This window comes from Panicum hallii, chromosome 2, assembly GCF_002211085.1.
Source record: "Panicum hallii strain FIL2 chromosome 2, PHallii_v3.1, whole genome shotgun sequence".
Taxonomy (NCBI): domain Eukaryota; kingdom Viridiplantae; phylum Streptophyta; class Magnoliopsida; order Poales; family Poaceae; genus Panicum; species Panicum hallii.
The window spans coordinates 50,919,712-50,938,662 of NC_038043.1; the positions used below are offsets into that span (position 1 = coordinate 50,919,712).

At 47.0% G+C, this 18,951-nt stretch overlaps 3 protein-coding genes across 5 annotated transcripts; 2 read left to right on the forward strand and 1 right to left on the reverse strand.

The window, feature by feature from the left end:
• Positions 1-4,681: 4,681 nt before the first annotated feature.
• LOC112880474 (serine/arginine repetitive matrix protein 2-like) lies at positions 4,682-10,342 on the reverse strand. Of its 2 annotated transcripts, none has more exons than XM_025945112.1 (4): positions 10,149-10,342; positions 6,977-8,472; positions 6,544-6,759; positions 4,682-5,513 (listed from the first exon to the last, which is right to left on the reverse strand). In XM_025945112.1, exons 2-4 carry the CDS (start codon positions 8,470-8,472, stop codon positions 5,375-5,377), a joined length of 1,851 nt encoding a protein of 616 aa, XP_025800897.1. In that variant the 5' UTR covers positions 10,149-10,342; the 3' UTR covers positions 4,682-5,374. The 2 variants fall into 2 exon arrangements, with proteins under 2 accessions (XP_025800897.1, XP_025800896.1); XM_025945111.1 differs by having other exon boundaries at positions 6,544-6,762.
• Positions 10,343-11,703: 1,361 nt separating this feature from the next.
• LOC112883133 lies at positions 11,704-15,398 on the forward strand. Of its 2 annotated transcripts, none has more exons than XM_025948374.1 (10): positions 11,704-12,173; positions 13,050-13,143; positions 13,228-13,423; positions 13,496-13,582; positions 13,680-13,807; positions 13,945-14,041; positions 14,293-14,370; positions 14,476-14,701; positions 14,826-15,049; positions 15,138-15,398. In XM_025948374.1, exons 1-10 carry the CDS (start codon positions 11,900-11,902, stop codon positions 15,159-15,161), a joined length of 1,428 nt encoding a protein of 475 aa, XP_025804159.1. In that variant the 5' UTR covers positions 11,704-11,899; the 3' UTR covers positions 15,162-15,398. The 2 variants fall into 2 exon arrangements, with proteins under 2 accessions (XP_025804159.1, XP_025804160.1); XM_025948375.1 differs by having other exon boundaries at positions 11,707-12,173; positions 12,962-13,143.
• Positions 15,399-15,927: 529 nt separating this feature from the next.
• LOC112881448 (probable protein phosphatase 2C 58) lies at positions 15,928-17,230 on the forward strand. Its single transcript, XM_025946133.1, has 4 exons — positions 15,928-16,024; positions 16,085-16,375; positions 16,495-16,810; positions 16,913-17,230. Exons 1-4 carry the CDS (start codon positions 16,001-16,003, stop codon positions 17,206-17,208), a joined length of 927 nt encoding a protein of 308 aa, XP_025801918.1. The 5' UTR covers positions 15,928-16,000; the 3' UTR covers positions 17,209-17,230.
• The last annotated feature ends 1,721 nt before the right edge of the window (positions 17,231-18,951 follow it).

Genomic DNA, 18,951 nt, shown 5'->3' on the forward strand with positions numbered 1-18,951 from the left:
CAAGACCCAGGATTCCGTATCGTAGCAGTGGATTGATTGAGACAAGCGAAAAAGATAAATAAGATATAACAGCTCCGAACTGCACTAAAATTTCCCTGTGCGAAGAATTTCAGAATCCCAAATCCACTGAATGGCACAATAACAGAAGCACAAAGTTAAAGACGAACAAATTCTTTGTACGTGAGGCATGAGTAACATTTTTTTTTTTTTGAAAAACCAGGCATGAGTAACATAGTAACACACCAAGCTGTATAGCACTACTTCAGATCCGGAAACACAATATTCTACTCGCGACCAAGTGAAATCTACTGTACCAAGCTTTCAAGAACTAAAGAAAAGAAGACTGTAATCCGCGAACGGATTCACACAGCAGCCTCCCCGATCCAAGGAACCAAGAACTGGGCGGGCAGAACACCTACCTTGTGAGAGCGACAAGATTCCAACCTCAGAGCCCGGAGAAGCAACCACTCCTCCGCCTTGGGAAGAACTGGGCGCAGGAACTGGGTCTAAAGATCAAATCTTGGGGATGGTGAGGAGGACGTTAGGAGGACAGAGCAAGAACAGCTCGGCGCGGCGACCGCGGGGAGTGGATTGGAGGTGGTGGCCACCGCAATTGGCGCCCCTCGTCGAACGTGACAGCGACTAATCCACACGGGGCCGGGAGCTAAAGATCTCGCAGCGAGTAGAATAGCAAGGCCGAATTTCTCAAAGGGAAAAGGTTGACAGGGAGGAGAAAATGGGGGCGGCGTGTTTTGGGAAAGGCTCAAAGCTTGCTTTGCTGTCAGTTGTAGATTAATTGCGTTGCTTTACGGGAAGATGAGAAACTTGGTAAGGATATTTTGCGAAAAGTCCCTCTGGGTTTCTCTATATTGGAAGCTAACGTGTTTGAAATATACAAGCTGAAACTAAGAAGTCTCGGGTATAAACAGATTTTTACAATCCCTCGTGCTCCCTCCGTTCTAAAAAAATACAACCCTCACTTTCTAGAAAATCAAACAATTTAAAGATTACCAAATTCATACAAAAAAATTTATTAATATTTATATCTCCAAATAAATTAGTATGAAAATATATTACATGATTAATCTAATAATACTTATTTTATAATATAAGTATTAGTACTATTTTATATAAATTTGATCAAATTTGAAATTATTTGACTCATCGGAAAGCGAGAATTGCATTGTTTTAGGGATAGAGGGAGTACTACTGTTCTATTGATTTATTTGACCTAGTAACATTTTTCGGTTGGTCGATACGATGGCAAGCTCGCTTATTGCACACCATCATCTTCAACCTTTTCACTTTCGGTCTTTTAGCTTTGAAACTTAATTGAAGGACACTTGAGGAAGAAAAACTCTGTAATTTTTTTCCCTTTTTGCTTGAAGATTTTTTTTTTTTGGTGTGTGTCGTGCGTGTGCCCTGTTATGCTTTGAAATGGACAGACTCTATGCTCCGAGACAGAAAAAAAAAACCCACGTAATTCTCGGGCAAGATGCGACTTCATAGTTGATGCATTTTGTTCCGCATCTACGCGCTTTCTGAGCCTAATCGCAGTGCGTAAACTATCCATTCCCTGACCCTGGCAGCTAGTGGTGAGATTAAGGGGAGAGAGATACTTAATTACGTGGCATCTTGAGATACGATTAGTCCTGTCCATGACCATAGGCTTTGATAATTTAAATTAACGACATCTTAGTTGACCAGGTGTTGAGCAGTCCACCTGACCGCGCAAAGATTCTCCCGACGGGGAATGTTTTTGGTGGCATGAAGTGGACGTGCAAAGCACCCCTTTCTTCTATATTTTCCTTTTGGAAATATCAGCCCTCGTATATGCACGGGCATCTTCATAACATGAGTTAAGCATACGCCATTATATATCAATCTCTTCAATGAACTAATAATGCTCTCAAAATTTAGGCAGAATTAGATTCATGTAGGAATATTTTTTACGGCGTCCTAATAAAAGTTGCCATAAAATTCCTAAGGGATGGCTTAACCAGAAAGAATTCGGAGGAGATTTAACATGAGGTCCAACTTCGTGCAAAATTTCTTTTATAGCAATCTCTCTTCTAATTCCTTTTTTCTTTGTTGCATCTGGACGCTCCCTAAACACTTCTTCCTGTTCCTATATTTTGGCCATCCTCTGTTCCAAAGAATATCAAAATCCACATGAGTCTTGAGCACACTACAAATCCAATTTCTAGCAACTAGTTTTTCTCTCTACTATATTTGCTATCTCCAGGGCAGATAAAAGTTTTTAGGTAGCAAACTACTCATGGAAATGGCACGGAGACATTTGGACTAAACGCATGTAAGCCAATAGAAGATGCTACCTATAGCTATGCCAATCATACACGTCGTGCTCGACTGTTATCTCGTACAACAAGTCCAAGAGATATGCATATATATATCCTGATACCAAATATTTTCTCTAGGTGGATTCATAAATTCTAGAAATGGATGACTCATCTTTCATCAAGATGCATTCCTAAACCACCTTATCACACACTCTCCTCACAGTGAGGGGCAGCAGTATCCACTTGCAGTCTTCTACCGTGGTGCCAAACTCCTATCCACCTCCGTAACCAACCCGGTGCCTCCCTAACATGTATCGGTGCCACTATCCTCTTTCCTTTGCTCTCACAATGCCTCAGCACAGGCACCTAAGGGGAATCATGTCACTATTGCCTTATACATTGTGCTTGCAAAATCTTGGCTTTGCCATAGGCTCTGATAGAGCATGTACTCTAACACCCCTCTTAGCTTTCGCAGTAACCGACATTTTCCACCGTGCCCTCGTCTCCTCTCTGATTACAAAGATCTTTGTCGGCCGTGTCACAAAAGCATGCATGTGAGCAAGAGAGAGAGCGAGCTACAAAAGCACATGCATATTGTGCTGTGTTGCCATATACAAACTCTCGTGACGTGCACTCTTATAGACCATCGATGCGCATATTTTTCTCCTATATTCGTCCTCTAGGATCCCATATTCATCTTCTAGGGTTTCATATTCGTCCTCTTCATTTATCGATGCCTAAATTCCCATCAAGTCGTGATACTAATCTTGTTCACAGCTTTAATATTCGTCTGGTCATGACAATTACCCTACAACCTTTTCTTTCTCTGTTTTCTTTTTTGGCCAAGCAAAGCTAAGGGTACGTGTGGAGTGACTAGCTATAAGCAGAGAAGTGAAGTTGGTAGGATGGCCATGTCCAAGCGTGGCAGCATGATTGTTCCTAGTGGGAGAAGAGACAAAAGTGCCCTGTAAAAACAAAGTTTGTCGAGGTGGGTGGGAGGGGTTAGGCCCGCGATTTGGACGCTGGTTACGCGCACATGCCGGGCGTTGTTTTTTACTCGCCGGCCACGCCATCCTTGCCGCCAAGATTTGACGGGGAGGGATAATATCTCGATCGATCGATCGGCAACCCCAACGAACTCGACCGGCGGAATTTATTTATGCCCATCAATGCATGTGGCATAAATGGTTATTGAATCTGATTCCACGTCCATCCTCCAGAATTGTCTACTACTACTACTAGTAGTAGTTATTGAATCGGTGTTGCATTGAAATGTTATCGTGATCCTACTGAAGTGTTTCTTATCTTTGGGTGGCAAATTCACAATACTACCTCTCTTTACGCCACCGAATCTACCGTTGGATAAGTGTCTATAAGGACAGTGTGTGTTCTGGCTTCAGTTCTATCTGCAAAAGGCAGTGTCTTTCAGAGTAAGCAGCTGATGTTCGGTAGTACCTGGAGGACACATCAAGAGCAACGAAGAAGAAATTTCTCCTAGAATACTACTACAGAGTCTATCATACGGTTGAGTGAGCGAGGTGGAGCAGCTGGACTGGAGTTCATCGTTTCATTCAGTTCGGATAAGAGGGGCCCGTTGTTTACTCCACTGGCGAGCAACGTGCGACGCATCGAGCTCTGCTTTGTGGCGCAAATCGGTGCCAGGATCTGGGGCCAAATTAGTGGCGGCATCGGAGCGCGTGAGTCTGGACAGATGATGCCCTGGTTCGATGCATACCCATACTCGCCCCTCTCCGGAAGTCCTTTGTGCCTTTGTGATCACACACAACGGTTACATCCAAACCCAATCTTGGTCCAGTGCTGGAAGATTGTCAACTGAAGAAACACTAATCTCAGATATGGCTATGAGGCCCCCAGTACCTGTACTGACTAGTGGACCCTCGTGGTCACAAGCCAGAACCGGCCAATAGGCCAATACCGCCACCTTGCCGGCCTGCCGCCCAAAGGTCGTCTCCTCCATGAAACCCTAGCAACCACCAAGTAGCTGACCCTTCGTTTGCCGGACACGATTAGAATAAGGAGAGCAACCGCCCCTTCTCTTTCTTTTCCAAGCCACCTGCTTCCTTGGCATCTACTCCCACTCCAAGCAAACCGCCAGCCTCCTTGGCCTACAACTACACCACGACAGGTGGTTCAGGAGGGGCAAACACTACACTGTCTTGGAGAAAACAATCTCGCCACATGCGACCATGCATTGCAAAAGGATTTGGTCCTTCGTGATCGAGTTGTCAACGTCGAGAAAAACTGGAAATATCTCAGGGATCAACCACCATAATTGCGCCAACGAGCCAAACAGAGATCAAGGAGCGAGCATAAAAATATCGAACGTATATATACACACACGACATGATGACAGCCACCCAAACAAATGAACACTGGCATCCAAGTTCAAATTCGATTCGCGTGAACAGACAGATATATTCTTTAGTACAGGCACAAGAACCATGTCAGCAGAAAAGGCATGACGAGTCTAAACGCGGCAACCATATTTAACACCAACCATCTGGAATTGAAAACACAAACTATAGGGCACTTGTTAAACCCCCCACTCAGAGGATGCAAACATATAAAGCCTATATATATCGATTATTAAACTACTAACTTAATCCTTGACAAGTAACAGCCTCACAAGCTTGAATCTCCTGGTATTGACTTGTGCCGTCAGCAAACCCGAGTCCAAGACGAAGTCGAAGAAGGGTACTGATAGCTCACCAACTGGCACAGTATAGCATTTCAGGTGTAGAGGTTGCAGACACTAAAAGGTAGTACCCACTAAGTCCCTCTTATCAGCAGCAGGGCCCTGAAACAAGCTAAGGCGTGACATTACATCTTATTCTTTTATAACTGTCAGCAAGGAAGTGCATTATTACTCTTACTCCTAGTACAGCATCAAAAGCCAGGTTCAAGTGATCTTGCGACATGTACCGAGTATGTCATACCGATAATAGGTTACGTTTTCTGAGCAGTAAAATCTGTGCAAAGTGAAGCAATGAGGTCCCTCATGAACAATGGTGCATGGAGCTCCAAGGTGGTGTACGAGCTCCAAGGTGGATGATTCACCATGTAGGTGCCTTCGACTTCTCCACAAGAATGATCCTACCATTCCACTCAGTCTCGTCACAAGCACGAATTGCTGCATCAGCATCCTCATCCTTCTCCAAGGATAAGAATCCAAAGCCCCGGGAATCTCCAGTTCTATAAGGAAAAGGAACAAAAACAGTATTGAGTAACTTCACTCTAACAAAGTGGCATATCAGAGTACAAATGCAAAATGGTTGGTTCTCAAAAGTTACTGCATGCTGAGAACTAGTTCGATATGGTACTGATAGCCAGTAAAGTTCATTAGTGCACAAAAGTACCAAAGCACTCATCCACGCAAATAGAAGCTTCCGTATGGTTAATCAGTAAAAGGGTAAGCCAGGTCAACTCCAATGACTGAACTGCTTAAAATTTTTAGTAGATTTGGCAGAATAAATTTTACCAATTACACCCTTGCATGCTGAGCTGTAAGTACAATGAATCATCAAAGGAAATGCTTAATCATTCAAGGGTATTGCCAGCAGATCACTTCCCCTTTCCTCTCCCCAGTCCCCACACCTTAGTTGATCATTTCCACACTTTTCATTTTTTTTTCTGTTCCATATAACAAGACTGCTCAGTTGCAATTTGCTCTGATGTGAAAGTCCAGTTTTATTGTATAATTTCACAAAAACAGAAACCACTATTGTGTTTTAGGTTACACATGTAGCCAAGAAAAAAAATTCCCATCATGATCAGTCAACATGCAAAACTACAAGGAGCTTAAAAATAACATAGACTTGTCTACCGAATGTGGAACTTCTTATTCTAGACTTGTTTGAAATATAGAAACCAAACTAGAAGAATGGTTTATAAAGGACTACACTATTTAATACTTTAGTTGCACAACAGCTTCATAAATCACCCAAAAGCATTCTTTTCAAATTTGCAAAAGCTTCAAAAATCACAGGGTAGCCTAGTCAATTCCCATGTGTGAGCTATCCATTACTCTTTCAGTAAGGTGCAATCTAGAAAAAAAAATCATAAACAAAATATGAGCTTGAGTTGCACAGAAAAAGGTGTCTCATCCAATGACAACACTACCCTATGAAACAATAATATTAGAAGTGCTGAAACCAGATGACTTGCAAGAAAGATTGTTGAAAATGGTACCAAAGGAAAGCTGACAGGATATGGAAGTAAGTACCGTTTATCGCGGACAACACGCGCACTTGTTACGCGTCCAAATTTGCAAAATTTCTTCTCTAAATCTCGCTCGGTGGTGGCATAGCTAAATCCTGCAATGAATAGATTCTTTCCAGGCTTACCCAGTCCAGTCTTCCTGTTGGCAGGTGGTGACCAATGCCTTCTTGGTGAACGATGCCGATGGCTTGATGAGGGTGATCTGCGCCTTGGTGAATGCCTTCTACAATATCGAAACAAATGGAAGAAAATAAACTAGAAGGCAGAAAACATAATAGGTGAACACAAAGTAAATACAATAGAAGTACACGCAACACAAAAATTCTATCAAGGACGTATGGCCAGACAGCATCTAATCACAAACATGAACCTGGTGCAATCATTTAAAGGAATTAATAATTTCAGTAGTCTGTAAGTTACTCATGGCAAGGAATCACCTTGGAGATCGTCTGTGGTGATCCCTTGGGTGGGGAGACCTTGACCGAGATCTATCATGTTCCCTTCTATGTCTATCATGTTTTCTTGAAGGTGACCTTGATTTTGACCTATCCCTCCTCCTTGGGGAGTCCCTTCTCCTCTTTGGTGAATCCCTCCTCCTTGGTGAGTCTCTCTTCCTTGGTGAATCCCTCCTCCTAGGTGAGTGCCTCCTCCTAGGTGAGTCTCCCCTCTTTGGTGAGTCCCTCTTGTGTGAGGACCTTCGAGGAGATATAGATCTTCTTCGAGGGGATATAGATCTTCTTCTAGGGGGTGTAGATCTTCTTCGGGGAGATGCAGATCTTCGCCGTGGTGACCTATCACCATGTCGAGACTCTCTCCGTCTTTTCTGTCCATGCGGAGACAACTCCCTTGAAGAAGCTCTTTTGCGGTTGGGATCATGCTTTTCAGAAGATCGGGACCGGCGTCTTTCTGGCGGGCTTTCAGAATGAGCTAAATCAGCAACATCTTTGGCATGACGTTGTGACTCAATCTTCTCGGAATGATGGGCATTTGGACTTCTGACTGGAGGAGATACCCTTCCATCTGAAGACGGTGTATCCCTTTCTAGTCTTGCGAACCTATCAGGGGATACCCTCCCATCAGGAGACGGTGTGTCCCTTTCCAGTCTTGCAAACCTGTCGGGAGGCGAATCAAAACGATTATCAGGAGTGGAACTGCCATTTCTAGTACCAGGATTTTCCTGCTCTATCTGTACCCAAGAGGGAGGTTCAGCTGAAGTGTTGAAGTTCTCTTTATCCCTACCATCAATGGGGCTAGATTTCCTACCATTCATTTGATCATCCTCTGACCCACTCTTTTCATTGTGAGAAGTCTCATGTAACTTTTCCATGTCCTCATTTTCCAACTGAAGCGCAGGAGAGTTTGGAATTTCATCAGCAGCAGCACTGCTATTGTTAAGCTGGCAATCCTTATTGCTATTTTCAGTTAGCAAAGAGTCACCATGATACACATCAGAATCTGCAGCTTCTGGTTGAAAGTTTGATGTATCATTACCACTGCTTTCAGGAAGCTCTGGAGGCAGCACTGCACCAATCACTTCTGTGTTCTGAGGTACATCACAGTCCACAGAAGCGACCTGTTCTTCAGAGTTACTATCATGAACATTTTGTTCAGGTGCATCATTCTGTATATCAGACTCAACATTAAGAGGTTCTTGAACCTGCTTCAGCGACGATTCTGGACTAGTTGAAGCAGATTTCATAACATTGCATGTGATTTGATCATTCATGAAGGGCAGAGAGTCTGCGGATAAATACGGAATTGCATCAGCTGGATCAACTAAAAGTCCATCATCCAGTGTTGGAGACTCATGCTGTGGAATTCCTCCTCCCTGATAATCCAAGTGGTCCAACAGGCTACTATCTTGGTCTCCAAATAATGGCCCAGGATCTCCACAAGTCCCCTCCAGATTTCTCTCAGGGGATATGTACTCCATCTGAATGTTAAGCAAAGAACAAATTTGAATATCATGAGCATATAACATAACTAGCTCAATTATACATCTGAATAGCTCAATGCACCCTAAATAAGCATGAGAAATAATAAATACAACCTAACATAACTGAAGCAGCAACATTATAACCTTGTTGGTGTCCTGTGTGCGGGATTACCTCATAGGAACTAATGTCAAATACCTAAGAGCCTCTTCACATTTCAAAATCCATTAAATATGATTCAAGTTAATTTAAAATGATGCTGATTTGCTCTTGCAGGCAATTTGTGGAGATATACTCAATCACTTATTTCCTCAGGAGGAAGCATTTTTTTTCGCTAGCTTAAAAGTACCCATGTTTGCATTATGCTTGAAGAAAGAGCAGACCTTAACAAAACTACAGAGTATGTTCGCCAAAATTAAAAATACTAGGGATTAATTATGAAGCGAAAGGAAAGGCAAAGGCAATTATGTGTACTGGACTACTGGTGTTATTTCGCTTCAGGGTACTGGGGAGTTGGGACAAGGGGAGAGGGATGCTCCTGATATGATCAAGTGAATCTGAAGTCTTCTAAGCCATATTTTATGCAGTTTATAGACTCCCACCATTTTGATCATAATACAGCTTCAGAACTTCAGAAGTCAATTACAGGGCAACCAGGCAGGCATGCTGACTGTTAGAACAGCGGGTTAAGACTACATTGCTCCACAAGTGCGGCAATAGAAATACTACAGTGAAGGTCAAATTAACTAAGTCAGGTGTGGCAACATGTGTTCGGCAAACCACAAATAGAGAAACAGTCAAGACTCGAACTTAGCACTATGTTTCATGAACGAGACTGCAGGATAGTGATTCCAAATCTAAAGCCCTGTCAGTTCTACAATCAGAATCATACAAACCCAACAATGATATTTAAAAGGTTTCTCTGGTCAAAATTTGGCAGCGCATATCAGGGTACAAACCAACAAGCCTTTTACTACTTTTCACTATGGTTGCAACAAAATTCTAAAAATCAAAGGTTTCAGCTACAATTGTTTTTAAGAAAAAAAACACACTCAATTCCACAAGCCAAAGTACAGTTCCACACTTCCACTTCTATGTCAAGGTTATTGGCAACGAAAACATTATGAGATGTTCACAAAAAGCGTTAGGATAATCTGTTAAAAAATACCCTGCTATACAGCTATAAGTTGATTTATGGTGAATTCCAGATTGTATTCGAGAATTTTAACATTCATTATAACAACTGCAGCACATTAATACCGTTCCCACGCTTAGACACGACAATGCCTAGGGCCTAGCCCCAGCATATACCCAAAAACAGTAACCAGTGAAAAATAAACTGCACAGAGTACCATAAATTCCAGTGGGTGGAATTGGATGACCTCAGCGCCAAACCGGAAAATCCCAACCCGATTCCTCACCGAGATCCTCACTCCCGCTTCTCACACAGATCAACCAAGCGCAACAATGAGACCCAATCGCAACAATTCACCACGTCTGCACCTACGCAACGGACAAGCCACGGCGTCTGATCCAGGGTACCGTCCAATCCAGCGCGAAACCAGCGCAGCCCGGATCGAACCCGCCGCCGCATCTAGGGCCCCCCCGGCACCGGATCCCGAACCCAATTCCGAGCGAGCGAGCGAGCCCGGTCGTGGGGAAGCGGAGCGCTCACCTCGGACGGCGCCGGCGCGAGCCACCTCCACCGGCCACGGGTCCTCCGCCTCCCGCGATCCCTCGCGCGAGGTTTTCTTCGTCCCCCCCTCTCCTCTTCGGTTAGGAGAGAGAAGGGAGGAGGAGAGAGAAAGCGAGACGGATTGAGATTTTTGGGGACCGTACGAAACGGAGGGCTCGGTGTGGTGGGGCGGTTTGGGGGATGCCGCGGTGCGCGTGACTACGTGAGTGAGGTGATATGGCCGCGGTGGGCCCGGTCAACCCACCCCCGGCGCAGCGGGGCCCACCGGCCAGCGGCTCGTGTACGCACCCGGTGGCCGGTGGGTGACCAACCGCGCGGTGACTGTAACCGTCGATCGCGAGGGGGGAAAACGTGCGGCGCCGGGAACCTACCTGCACGTGGTGTATTCCTGGGCCAGAGAAGCGAGACTTCGATGGGCCTTTCAAGTTACAAAACACTTCATGTCAAGAAAAAAGTCACTTTATGGGCCGTAAGCCCTACGCAATATCGGATCGGAGGCCCGCGAGGGCCCAGCCTCGTCTATTCTGTCGTCGTCGGCACGTTGGAGCTTGGAGGAAGTCAAAGGCGAAAGACCGCAGCAATATCCCCTAAATCTCATCCTCTATATCCATCCTCCATATCAACTCCATTCTCTATACCACATTTAACTCCAACAACATCCTCTATTTCCATCTTCTATACCCCACGATCTCAATTTTTTATCCATTCTTCCAACTACCCTTTCCCCACCCGCAACCGCCCGCGCCCCTCCGCTCCGCCGTCCGCGCCCCGCCGCCCGCCCTGCCCCTCCGCCCGCGCCCTGCCCCGCCGCCCGCCCGCGCCCCTCCGCTCCGCCGCCCGCGCCCGCGCCCGCCTCCCGCTCCGCCGCCCGCGCCCGCCCCCGCCTCCCGCGCCCGCCGCCTCCTCCCTCCTCCGCGCCCGCCGCCTCCTCCCTCCTCCCTCCTCCGCGCCCGCCTCCTCCTCCCTCCTCCCTCCTCCCTCCTCCGCGCCCGCCGCCTCCTCCCTCCTCCCTCCTCCCTCCTCCGCGGCCGCCCCCTCCTCCGCGCCGCCCCTGCCCCGCGCCGCCCCTGCCCGGCCGCCCGCGCCCGCACCCGCCTCCCGCTCCGCCGCCCGCGCCCGCCCCCGCCTCCCGCGCCCGCCGCCTCCTCCCTCCTCCGCGCCCGCCTCCTCCTCCCTCCTCCCTCCTCCCTCCTCCCCTCCTCCCTCCTCCCTCCTCCGCGCCCGCCTCCTCCTCCCTCCTCCCTCCTCCGCGGCCGCCCCCTCCTCCGCGCCGCCCCTGCCCCGCGCCGCCCCTGCCCGGCCGCCCCGCCGCCCCTGCTCCCCTCCCCGCGCCGCCCCTGCTCCGCGCCGCCCCTGCCCCGCGCCCCGCCGCCCGCGCCGCCCCTGCCCAGCCGCCGCCCGCGCCGCCCCTGCCCAGCCGCCGCCCCGCCGGCCTGCCGCGCCCCGCAACTCCCCTCCCACGCCCCGCCGGCCGCCGCCCCTGCCGCGCCCCGCCTCGCGCCCCGCAGCGCCGCCCGCCGCCCCTGCCGCGCCCCGCCACCCCGCGCGCCGCCCCTCCCGCGCCCCGTTTCCCCTCCCCGCGCCGCCCCGTTTCCCCTTCCCGCGCTCGTCGTGCGCTGCTCGGGATGGAGGACGCCAGTCGTGCCCGCCTCTGTGCGGGACGCAGAGCGCGTCCTCCATTTTACCGTATGCTATAGAGTGTACCGATGGAGCGGTAGAGGAGGTACAGTATGCTCTATAATAGGGAACAGACCCTTTTAGAGCATACCGCTGGAGACAGCCTGAGAGTGTGGGGGATTGGAATAGAAAAAGACGAGAGCACACGCCGTGATGAGCTAGCATCCGGCCGCCGCCGCCGCCGCGGCAGCGGACAGAACCAGATGCGGTCGGGGTCAACAGCTCCCTTGAGCTCTCCTCCCACGGCGTTCCGATCAGCCCTTGCACTTGCGCAGGCGCCGGTCCAGGTCTCGCCGCTCGCTTGCCCGCCCGCTTCGCTGGTGACTGGTGAGTTCGTCGTCTTCCGATTCTTGCTAGCGCTCAACCAAGGTCGCGTTTGCCATCTAGTTTTCGATTCTTCTCGTGGCTTTGCCAACATTTGTTTCGCTGGGTAGGAAGGAGCTGTTGATTACTAGCCCGGAAGGGTGGATGCGCAGCGTTCAATACGATTAGGAGTTAATTGGAGTGGCTCGAAAGGGCGATTAAGTGAGCAAGAAAGTAATCTCACCGGCATGCTTTGCTATCTATGAGTTGTGTGTTTGGCAGAGTAAAATAAGCATGTAGTGCCTAGTTCGTGCGCACATAGGATGCAGACGCAGTTCGTTTGGGGTGTGTTTCGTTTTGGGGGGCTTTGAACCGTCCTTATGTTCATTCTGTTTCCTTGTTCTTCTTCTGATAAAACTTATGGCAAACCGTCCTTTCGAAAAAACAAGGATGCATACGCAGTGCTGCATGTCCTTTTGTTATTTTAGTACAAGATATGGATATATGGTCGCGTGAGACGAGAGCCAAGTCAGAGTACCGTGGCATGTTTTCGTAGTACAAATCTGGATGCCTACAATGGCTTCTGCTGCATAATATGCTTGGCTCCCCAGATGCAAATGCCTGCTTTCTGAAGGTCTTACGAATAGTTCCTTAGATCAAATGAAAGTTGTTTAGAAGCTTTGTTGCTTGCAATTTTCATTAAGCAGTCTACAATCATCTACATGAGATGGACTATATTTTGTGCATTTCAGTTCACTGCAGCTGTTATCTGAGTAATGTTAAGTGTTAATGGTTTGTGGTATTCGCTGCAGATGGCAATACCCACCATCTGCAGTTTGAGCAAGCAACACAAATGGAAGATAACAGCTTGTGTGATGCTGTTCTCCGTGGTCCTTGTAGCTTCTGATTCGCCGTTCAGGACTTTTTTCAGCAAGTACCTCAGCTCTATCGTAGCATCCTCAGGCTCATCAGATGAAATTACATCAACTCATGAGTAAGACTAAACATGCAGCCCTTTATAGGCTTAATAAGGATTCAAGTAGTACATTTCAGATTAATAGTTGCTATCTTGAAATAGGAACCGGAATTTGTCCTCAAAGCATGCCACTAACCTGAGTAATAGCAAGCCAGGGCAACAGATTGAACATGGCACATATAGCATCAACACCACTTCGACAAATGCAACTTCCGGTTGGAGCATTGTGAAGGAGGAGTTCACATTTCCAGCAGTTGGTCGCCCTTTCAATAACTGCCATGCTTCCACAATTGTAGAGGTATATCTTCTTTTTGAAGGATATTTCGGGAAAGATAATTGGAATTGATTATATGTGGTTTTGTTATTGTAGATTGAAAAGGACAATTTTTTGATCTCATATTTTGGTGGATCCATAGAGGGTGCTCCTGATGTCAAAATCTGGACACAGAGATACAGTGTACGTTCACTACTGTAGGAATGAACATTCTCTTTTCCTTAGAGATAAAGTGCCCCTTGGACATTAATACTTGCTAGAACGCTTCGTTTGTCTCTAGGATGGCTACTGGCATCCTCCAGTAGTAGCTGATGAAGAAAATGCGACGGCAATGTGGAATCCCGTTTTATTTCAGCTCCCCTCTCGTGAGTTGCTTCTCTTCTACAAGATTGGTGAACACCCCCAGAAGTAAGAACTCTGTTTTGTTCCCTCAAATCTTCCAATACAATGTTGAAAACGAACCAAAAATAAATTGAGGAACAGAAAATATAACAAAAGTTATGACAATACGTGTTATGATCTAATTCTGGACATAACTTGTTCAGTTGGAGTGGTGCCATGAAAAGATCGCTCAATGGTGGCATGTCCTGGTCAGAGAGAGAGCAGTTACCACCTGGTATTCTTGGCCCCATTAAGAACAAGGTATGTATAGACTTGCCCTCTCTTGTTCATCATACATAACATTACATATTACAAAGTAAGAACAGACTTTGGGATTAGGCAGAAGCTTGCATGAATTGAGAGCTGCATAACCAAAGCTAGCTCTTGTGAAAGACTATGTATTGCATATCTGGCAAGAAAGCCATTCTCAAACAGTAATACTTTACCCTTTTTGTCAACTTAAGAATTCGTGCTTCCCAAAAGTTATTGAGCAAATTTACTCTTTAGTGCAGCCCTTTTTGCTTGATGACGGGCGCTTACTATGTGGGTCATCTGTTGAAAGCTGGAACTCATGGGGTGCATGGCTTGAGGTATGCAATTGATCTTATTTTCAACACATAATATACAGAATGAATGAAAATAAGCATTCTTTAGGTTATGTATTGTGGTTCTAGCAACTTGTCTGAACAATGTAGGTCACAGAAGATGCTGGCCAGACATGGAGAAAATACGGTCCTATATATGTCGAAGGTGAGAAGCTTGGAGTGATTCAACCTGTCCCCTACCAGACCACCAATGGGACTATTCGTATGCTGCTGAGGTCTTATCAAACCATTGGTCGGGTATGCATTGCTGATTCCAGTGATGGAGGATTAACGTGGGGTTATGCGCGCAAGACTGAGCTTCCAAACCCCAATTCTGGTATGCTGAAGTAACTTAGCAGGCTCTTTGCATATGCGCCGTTCAAATGCTCTGCAGTCATATATTTGGGGGAAAAAATATATGATATCACTCCTTGCTCATCTGATAAACTCTACAATCGTAGGAATCGATGGGATCAAGATGAAGGATGGGAGAATTGCGCTCGCCTACAACACTGTCTCCAGAGGCACCCTCAAAGTCGCAGTCTCCTCGGACGACGGCATCTCATGGGCCGAGGTGTTGACGCTGGAAAACACCGAAGGCGTGGAGTTCTCGTATCCTGCAGCGATCCAGACCATGGACGAGCTCGTACACGTCACCTACACATTCAACCGGACACGGATCAAGGTAGCAAAGCTTCCCCGATGAGCAAGTGCTTTTGGTCAGTTGTTGCCCTCCTCGTTACGAGTCTACTCAACAATTTGCACTTTTGCAGCATGTGGTTCTTCGGCCCAGTTAAATGGTGTGAGCCTTCAGCTTGCGGCTGGACCGGTCTGGACTGCTGGAGATTTCAATTGTACTGTAGTGCTGTGAAGGCTCTGCTGTTGCTGTGCTTGTTCTCTGAATTTGTGCCTGCTCATGTAGGAGGGAGAATCTCACCTGTAAAAGCAACATGCTTAACAGTTTTTTATGTTCCTATCACCGATGATTTCATATGAAACTACAGTGTCAGTGTGAGGATACAACATTGTCGGCTTGTTGAGTTCTGTCCATGCTGGTCCCGTTGGAACTTGTCCTCTTTCTCGTGTCATTGAAATGCCCAAGTTTGATGCACCGCTGGTCATCAGTGCTTTCCTCTTCTTATCCGGCGAGCTGCTTCACGTGCCTCGCGTTCGCGCGAGTGCGCAACCTGACGCGCGTTGAAGTTTTGCCTCAAGCTAAACTCTTGGCTTCAGTTTAATTCTCAACAATTCCGATAGAAAGGTCGGATTCAGGTTTTGAAAAAGCGTTCTGGGCCAGAGTTCAGAAAAAAGCTTTCTTCCTCTTTCTTTTCTCCCCTGTAATGCATGCCGCAACTCGCAACCCATGCCCATGAGCGTGTGGACAGCGAGCGACCGCCCAGCCCCAAGCCACTTCACGAGGCTGGCCGCCAGGTGCTCCGACGAGGCGCCTCCACGACCGCGGCGGAGCACGTACGTGTCGTCCGGCGCCGCCCCACGACACTCGCAGCTCCAGCGGCGCCTCTGTATAAATAAATAGGAGAGACGGCGAGGTAAACCAGCGCAGCAGATGTTCCAGCAGCACCGGCGAGCGTGAAGAACTCGGGCGAGCTCGATCAAGCTGATCGGCGACCTATCTATGGCGTCCCTGCAGCAACTCAAGGTAAGATCCAACTTTTGCAAGGTGAGGCGATACGCTCTGTGAGTGTTCTCCTGTTGCCAGGTCGGAGAGGAGGAGAGCGGTGGCGACCAGGCGGCGCAGGCGCAGGCGGTGCGCGAGACGGGGAGAGGCAAGAGCCAGGCCAGGGCGTCGTCGGGGCGGCGCAAGGTGACGTACGGGTTCCACCTGGTGCAGGGCCGGATGCCGCACGGCATGGAGGACCGCCACGTCGCCGAGTTCCGGCTGCTCGATGACGGCAACGAGGTCGGCCTATTCGCCGTCTTTGACGGCCACTCCGGCGCCGACGTCGCCACCTACCTCCGCGAGCACCTCTTCGACAACATCCTCAACGAGGTAAAACGCATGATTTGCTACATACGTACACATCAACACAACACATATGTACGGCTCATTTCGTGTCGCTGTGACGCGCGTGCGCCTGGGCATGCCCGTGGCGCGCCGCGCGCCGGCAGCCGGACTTCGACTTCTGGACGGACCCGATGGAGGCGATCCGGCGCGCGTACCACCGGACGGATCGGAAGGTGCTCAAGATGAAGAAGGCGGACGACGACGAGGGCAAGGGCAAGGGCAGGCGGCGGCGCGGCGGGTCGACGGCGGTGACGGTGATCCTGATCAACGGCGAGAAGCTGGTGGTAGCCAACGTGGGCGACTCCCGCGCCGTGCTGCGCGACAACGGCGGCGCGGCCAGGCAGCTGTCCGTGGACCACGAGCCGCTCCGGGAGCAGAGCGCCATCGAGAGCCGCGGCGGCTTCATCACCGAGATCCATGGTACACCTCAGCCCTCAAGTGCACGATCGTCGATGGTCCGGTGAGGTCGTCGTCGTCGTCGTCGTCGATGATGTAATATAATCAACCTGTGCGTGCTTGCAGGAGACGTGCCCCGCGTGGACGCCCAGCTGGCCATGTCGCGCGCGTTCGGGGACCGGTCGCTCAAGGAGCACATCAGCTCGGACCCGGACGTGTGCATCGAGGACGTCGGCGACGGCTCGGAGCTCGTGGTGCTGGCCAGCGACGGGCTGTGGAAGGTGATGTCGAACCAGGAGGCGGTGGACGAGGCCGGCAGGGAGAACGGGGACGCCCGCAAGGCGGCGGTGCGGCTCGTCGATGAGGCAGTGCGCCGGGGCAGCAAGGACGACATCTCCTGCGTCGTCGTGTGCCTGCATTAGGCTTAGGTAGGTAGCTTGTCAGTCCCTGGGCGCGTTGCGCGTACGTTAATAAGCTTGGAGTAAAATATACGGTCGGTTCTCGAACTCGACTAACTTGGCTTGGCTTGTAGATCCACATTAGATGAACTTGTATGTCACGTTGTTCTCAAACTCTCTCAAAATGCATATTAGATGCACATTTAGATCCACAAACTTACTAACTTACTAATTATTACTAATTATGTCACGTGGCAAAGTTCTCAAAATGCACAAAATGCATATTTAGATCCACAAATTTACTAATTATGTCACGTGGTAAAGTTCACAAAATGTACATTTAGATCTATAAACTTATGTCACTATATCACATGAAGTTAAAGTTACTATTTTAAAATCATAAAGTGGAAATATTTATGCTGACATGAACTTAAATTTTACTTTTAAAAGTTTGAGCTTAACTCTTATAATTTTCGTAATTTTATGCATAATTTTGTTTTAAAATTTTGTCCTCCAATTTTTTCTATATTTTTACAATTTGTCATGAGTTTTACTTTCGTACAAATTTTTTATATAGATATTTTATATCTGAACATATTTATATAAGTAAATTTATTAGAATTTTTTTGCATGTATATGTTTTGTATATAATTTTTATATTTAAATAAATTATATAATTTTTAATTTAGTTTTAGCAACTGTGATTTACATCTCATGGTATACGATTAGCAAGTTTAAGAATCTGAATATATATTTTAAAATTTTAAGGACTTAGATGATACCCCCAAGCTAAATTTAAGATCCGGACGTGTATTTTACTTATTAGCTTGGATGGTACTACCGTCTGTTGGCTAGCAGGCTAAATGGTTAAGCTATTCCAGCCCTTCCTGAATGTTTCAAGACTATTCCAGCCCTTCCTGAATGTTTCAAGGTTTCTTGGATGTGCAGTGCTTGGTGTTTTCATAGATTTTAAATTTGTTTTTTCTGAACCGTGCAATGTTTGAATTTTTTATGTTCCATCTGCACTGTGGAACTCACTTGTGTACTCATCCCTGTGTGTGAGAGAGAGAGAGAGGAGTGGGAGAGATATGAATATTTAGATTAGAATATATGGCTCGTATTTATTTATGTATAGGATTACCTTTTGTACTCTTGTGATTATAGAAGATTTTATTTTATATGCTTTAAAACTGGATATTTTTACAAGTTGCGTAGGATCTTTCGAGTTGGTGACACCAAATCGACAGCCGGTGAATTTAATGATTGTAAAATTCTACTCGATACTCAATATATTTATTATAAACTTGTATTAATAAGCAATCTTTTTTCTCTAGATAGCTTAAATTTCTATCTGATTCTGGATCTTCTGGGTTATCCTTAAATAATTCTGCTCTATGCAATATCGCCTTCTTTTATAGCGATGCATATAGTATTGTTTCTTCGTTGATTTTTATCTTTTCCACCGTGACCTAAACTATTATTGCATGGTTCGAGCTGCTTCTAAATAGATTTTTTGAACTACTCATGGATTCAAACTTTTAGATGATACAAGTTTGACTGCGGTTATATGATCCTAATAATTCAGCTATTCTTGACTTTATCACATATTATTTTATATTTTTATTGCTACTATTTTCATTTTCATATTGTGAATGAGACCGTAAATTTTTGATTTTGCTAGGATAGATCTTCCACACTTGAATTATTTATAATTTTATCAATATTAAGGATTTTTAACTTTTATATCTGGTCGCGAATATCTATTTT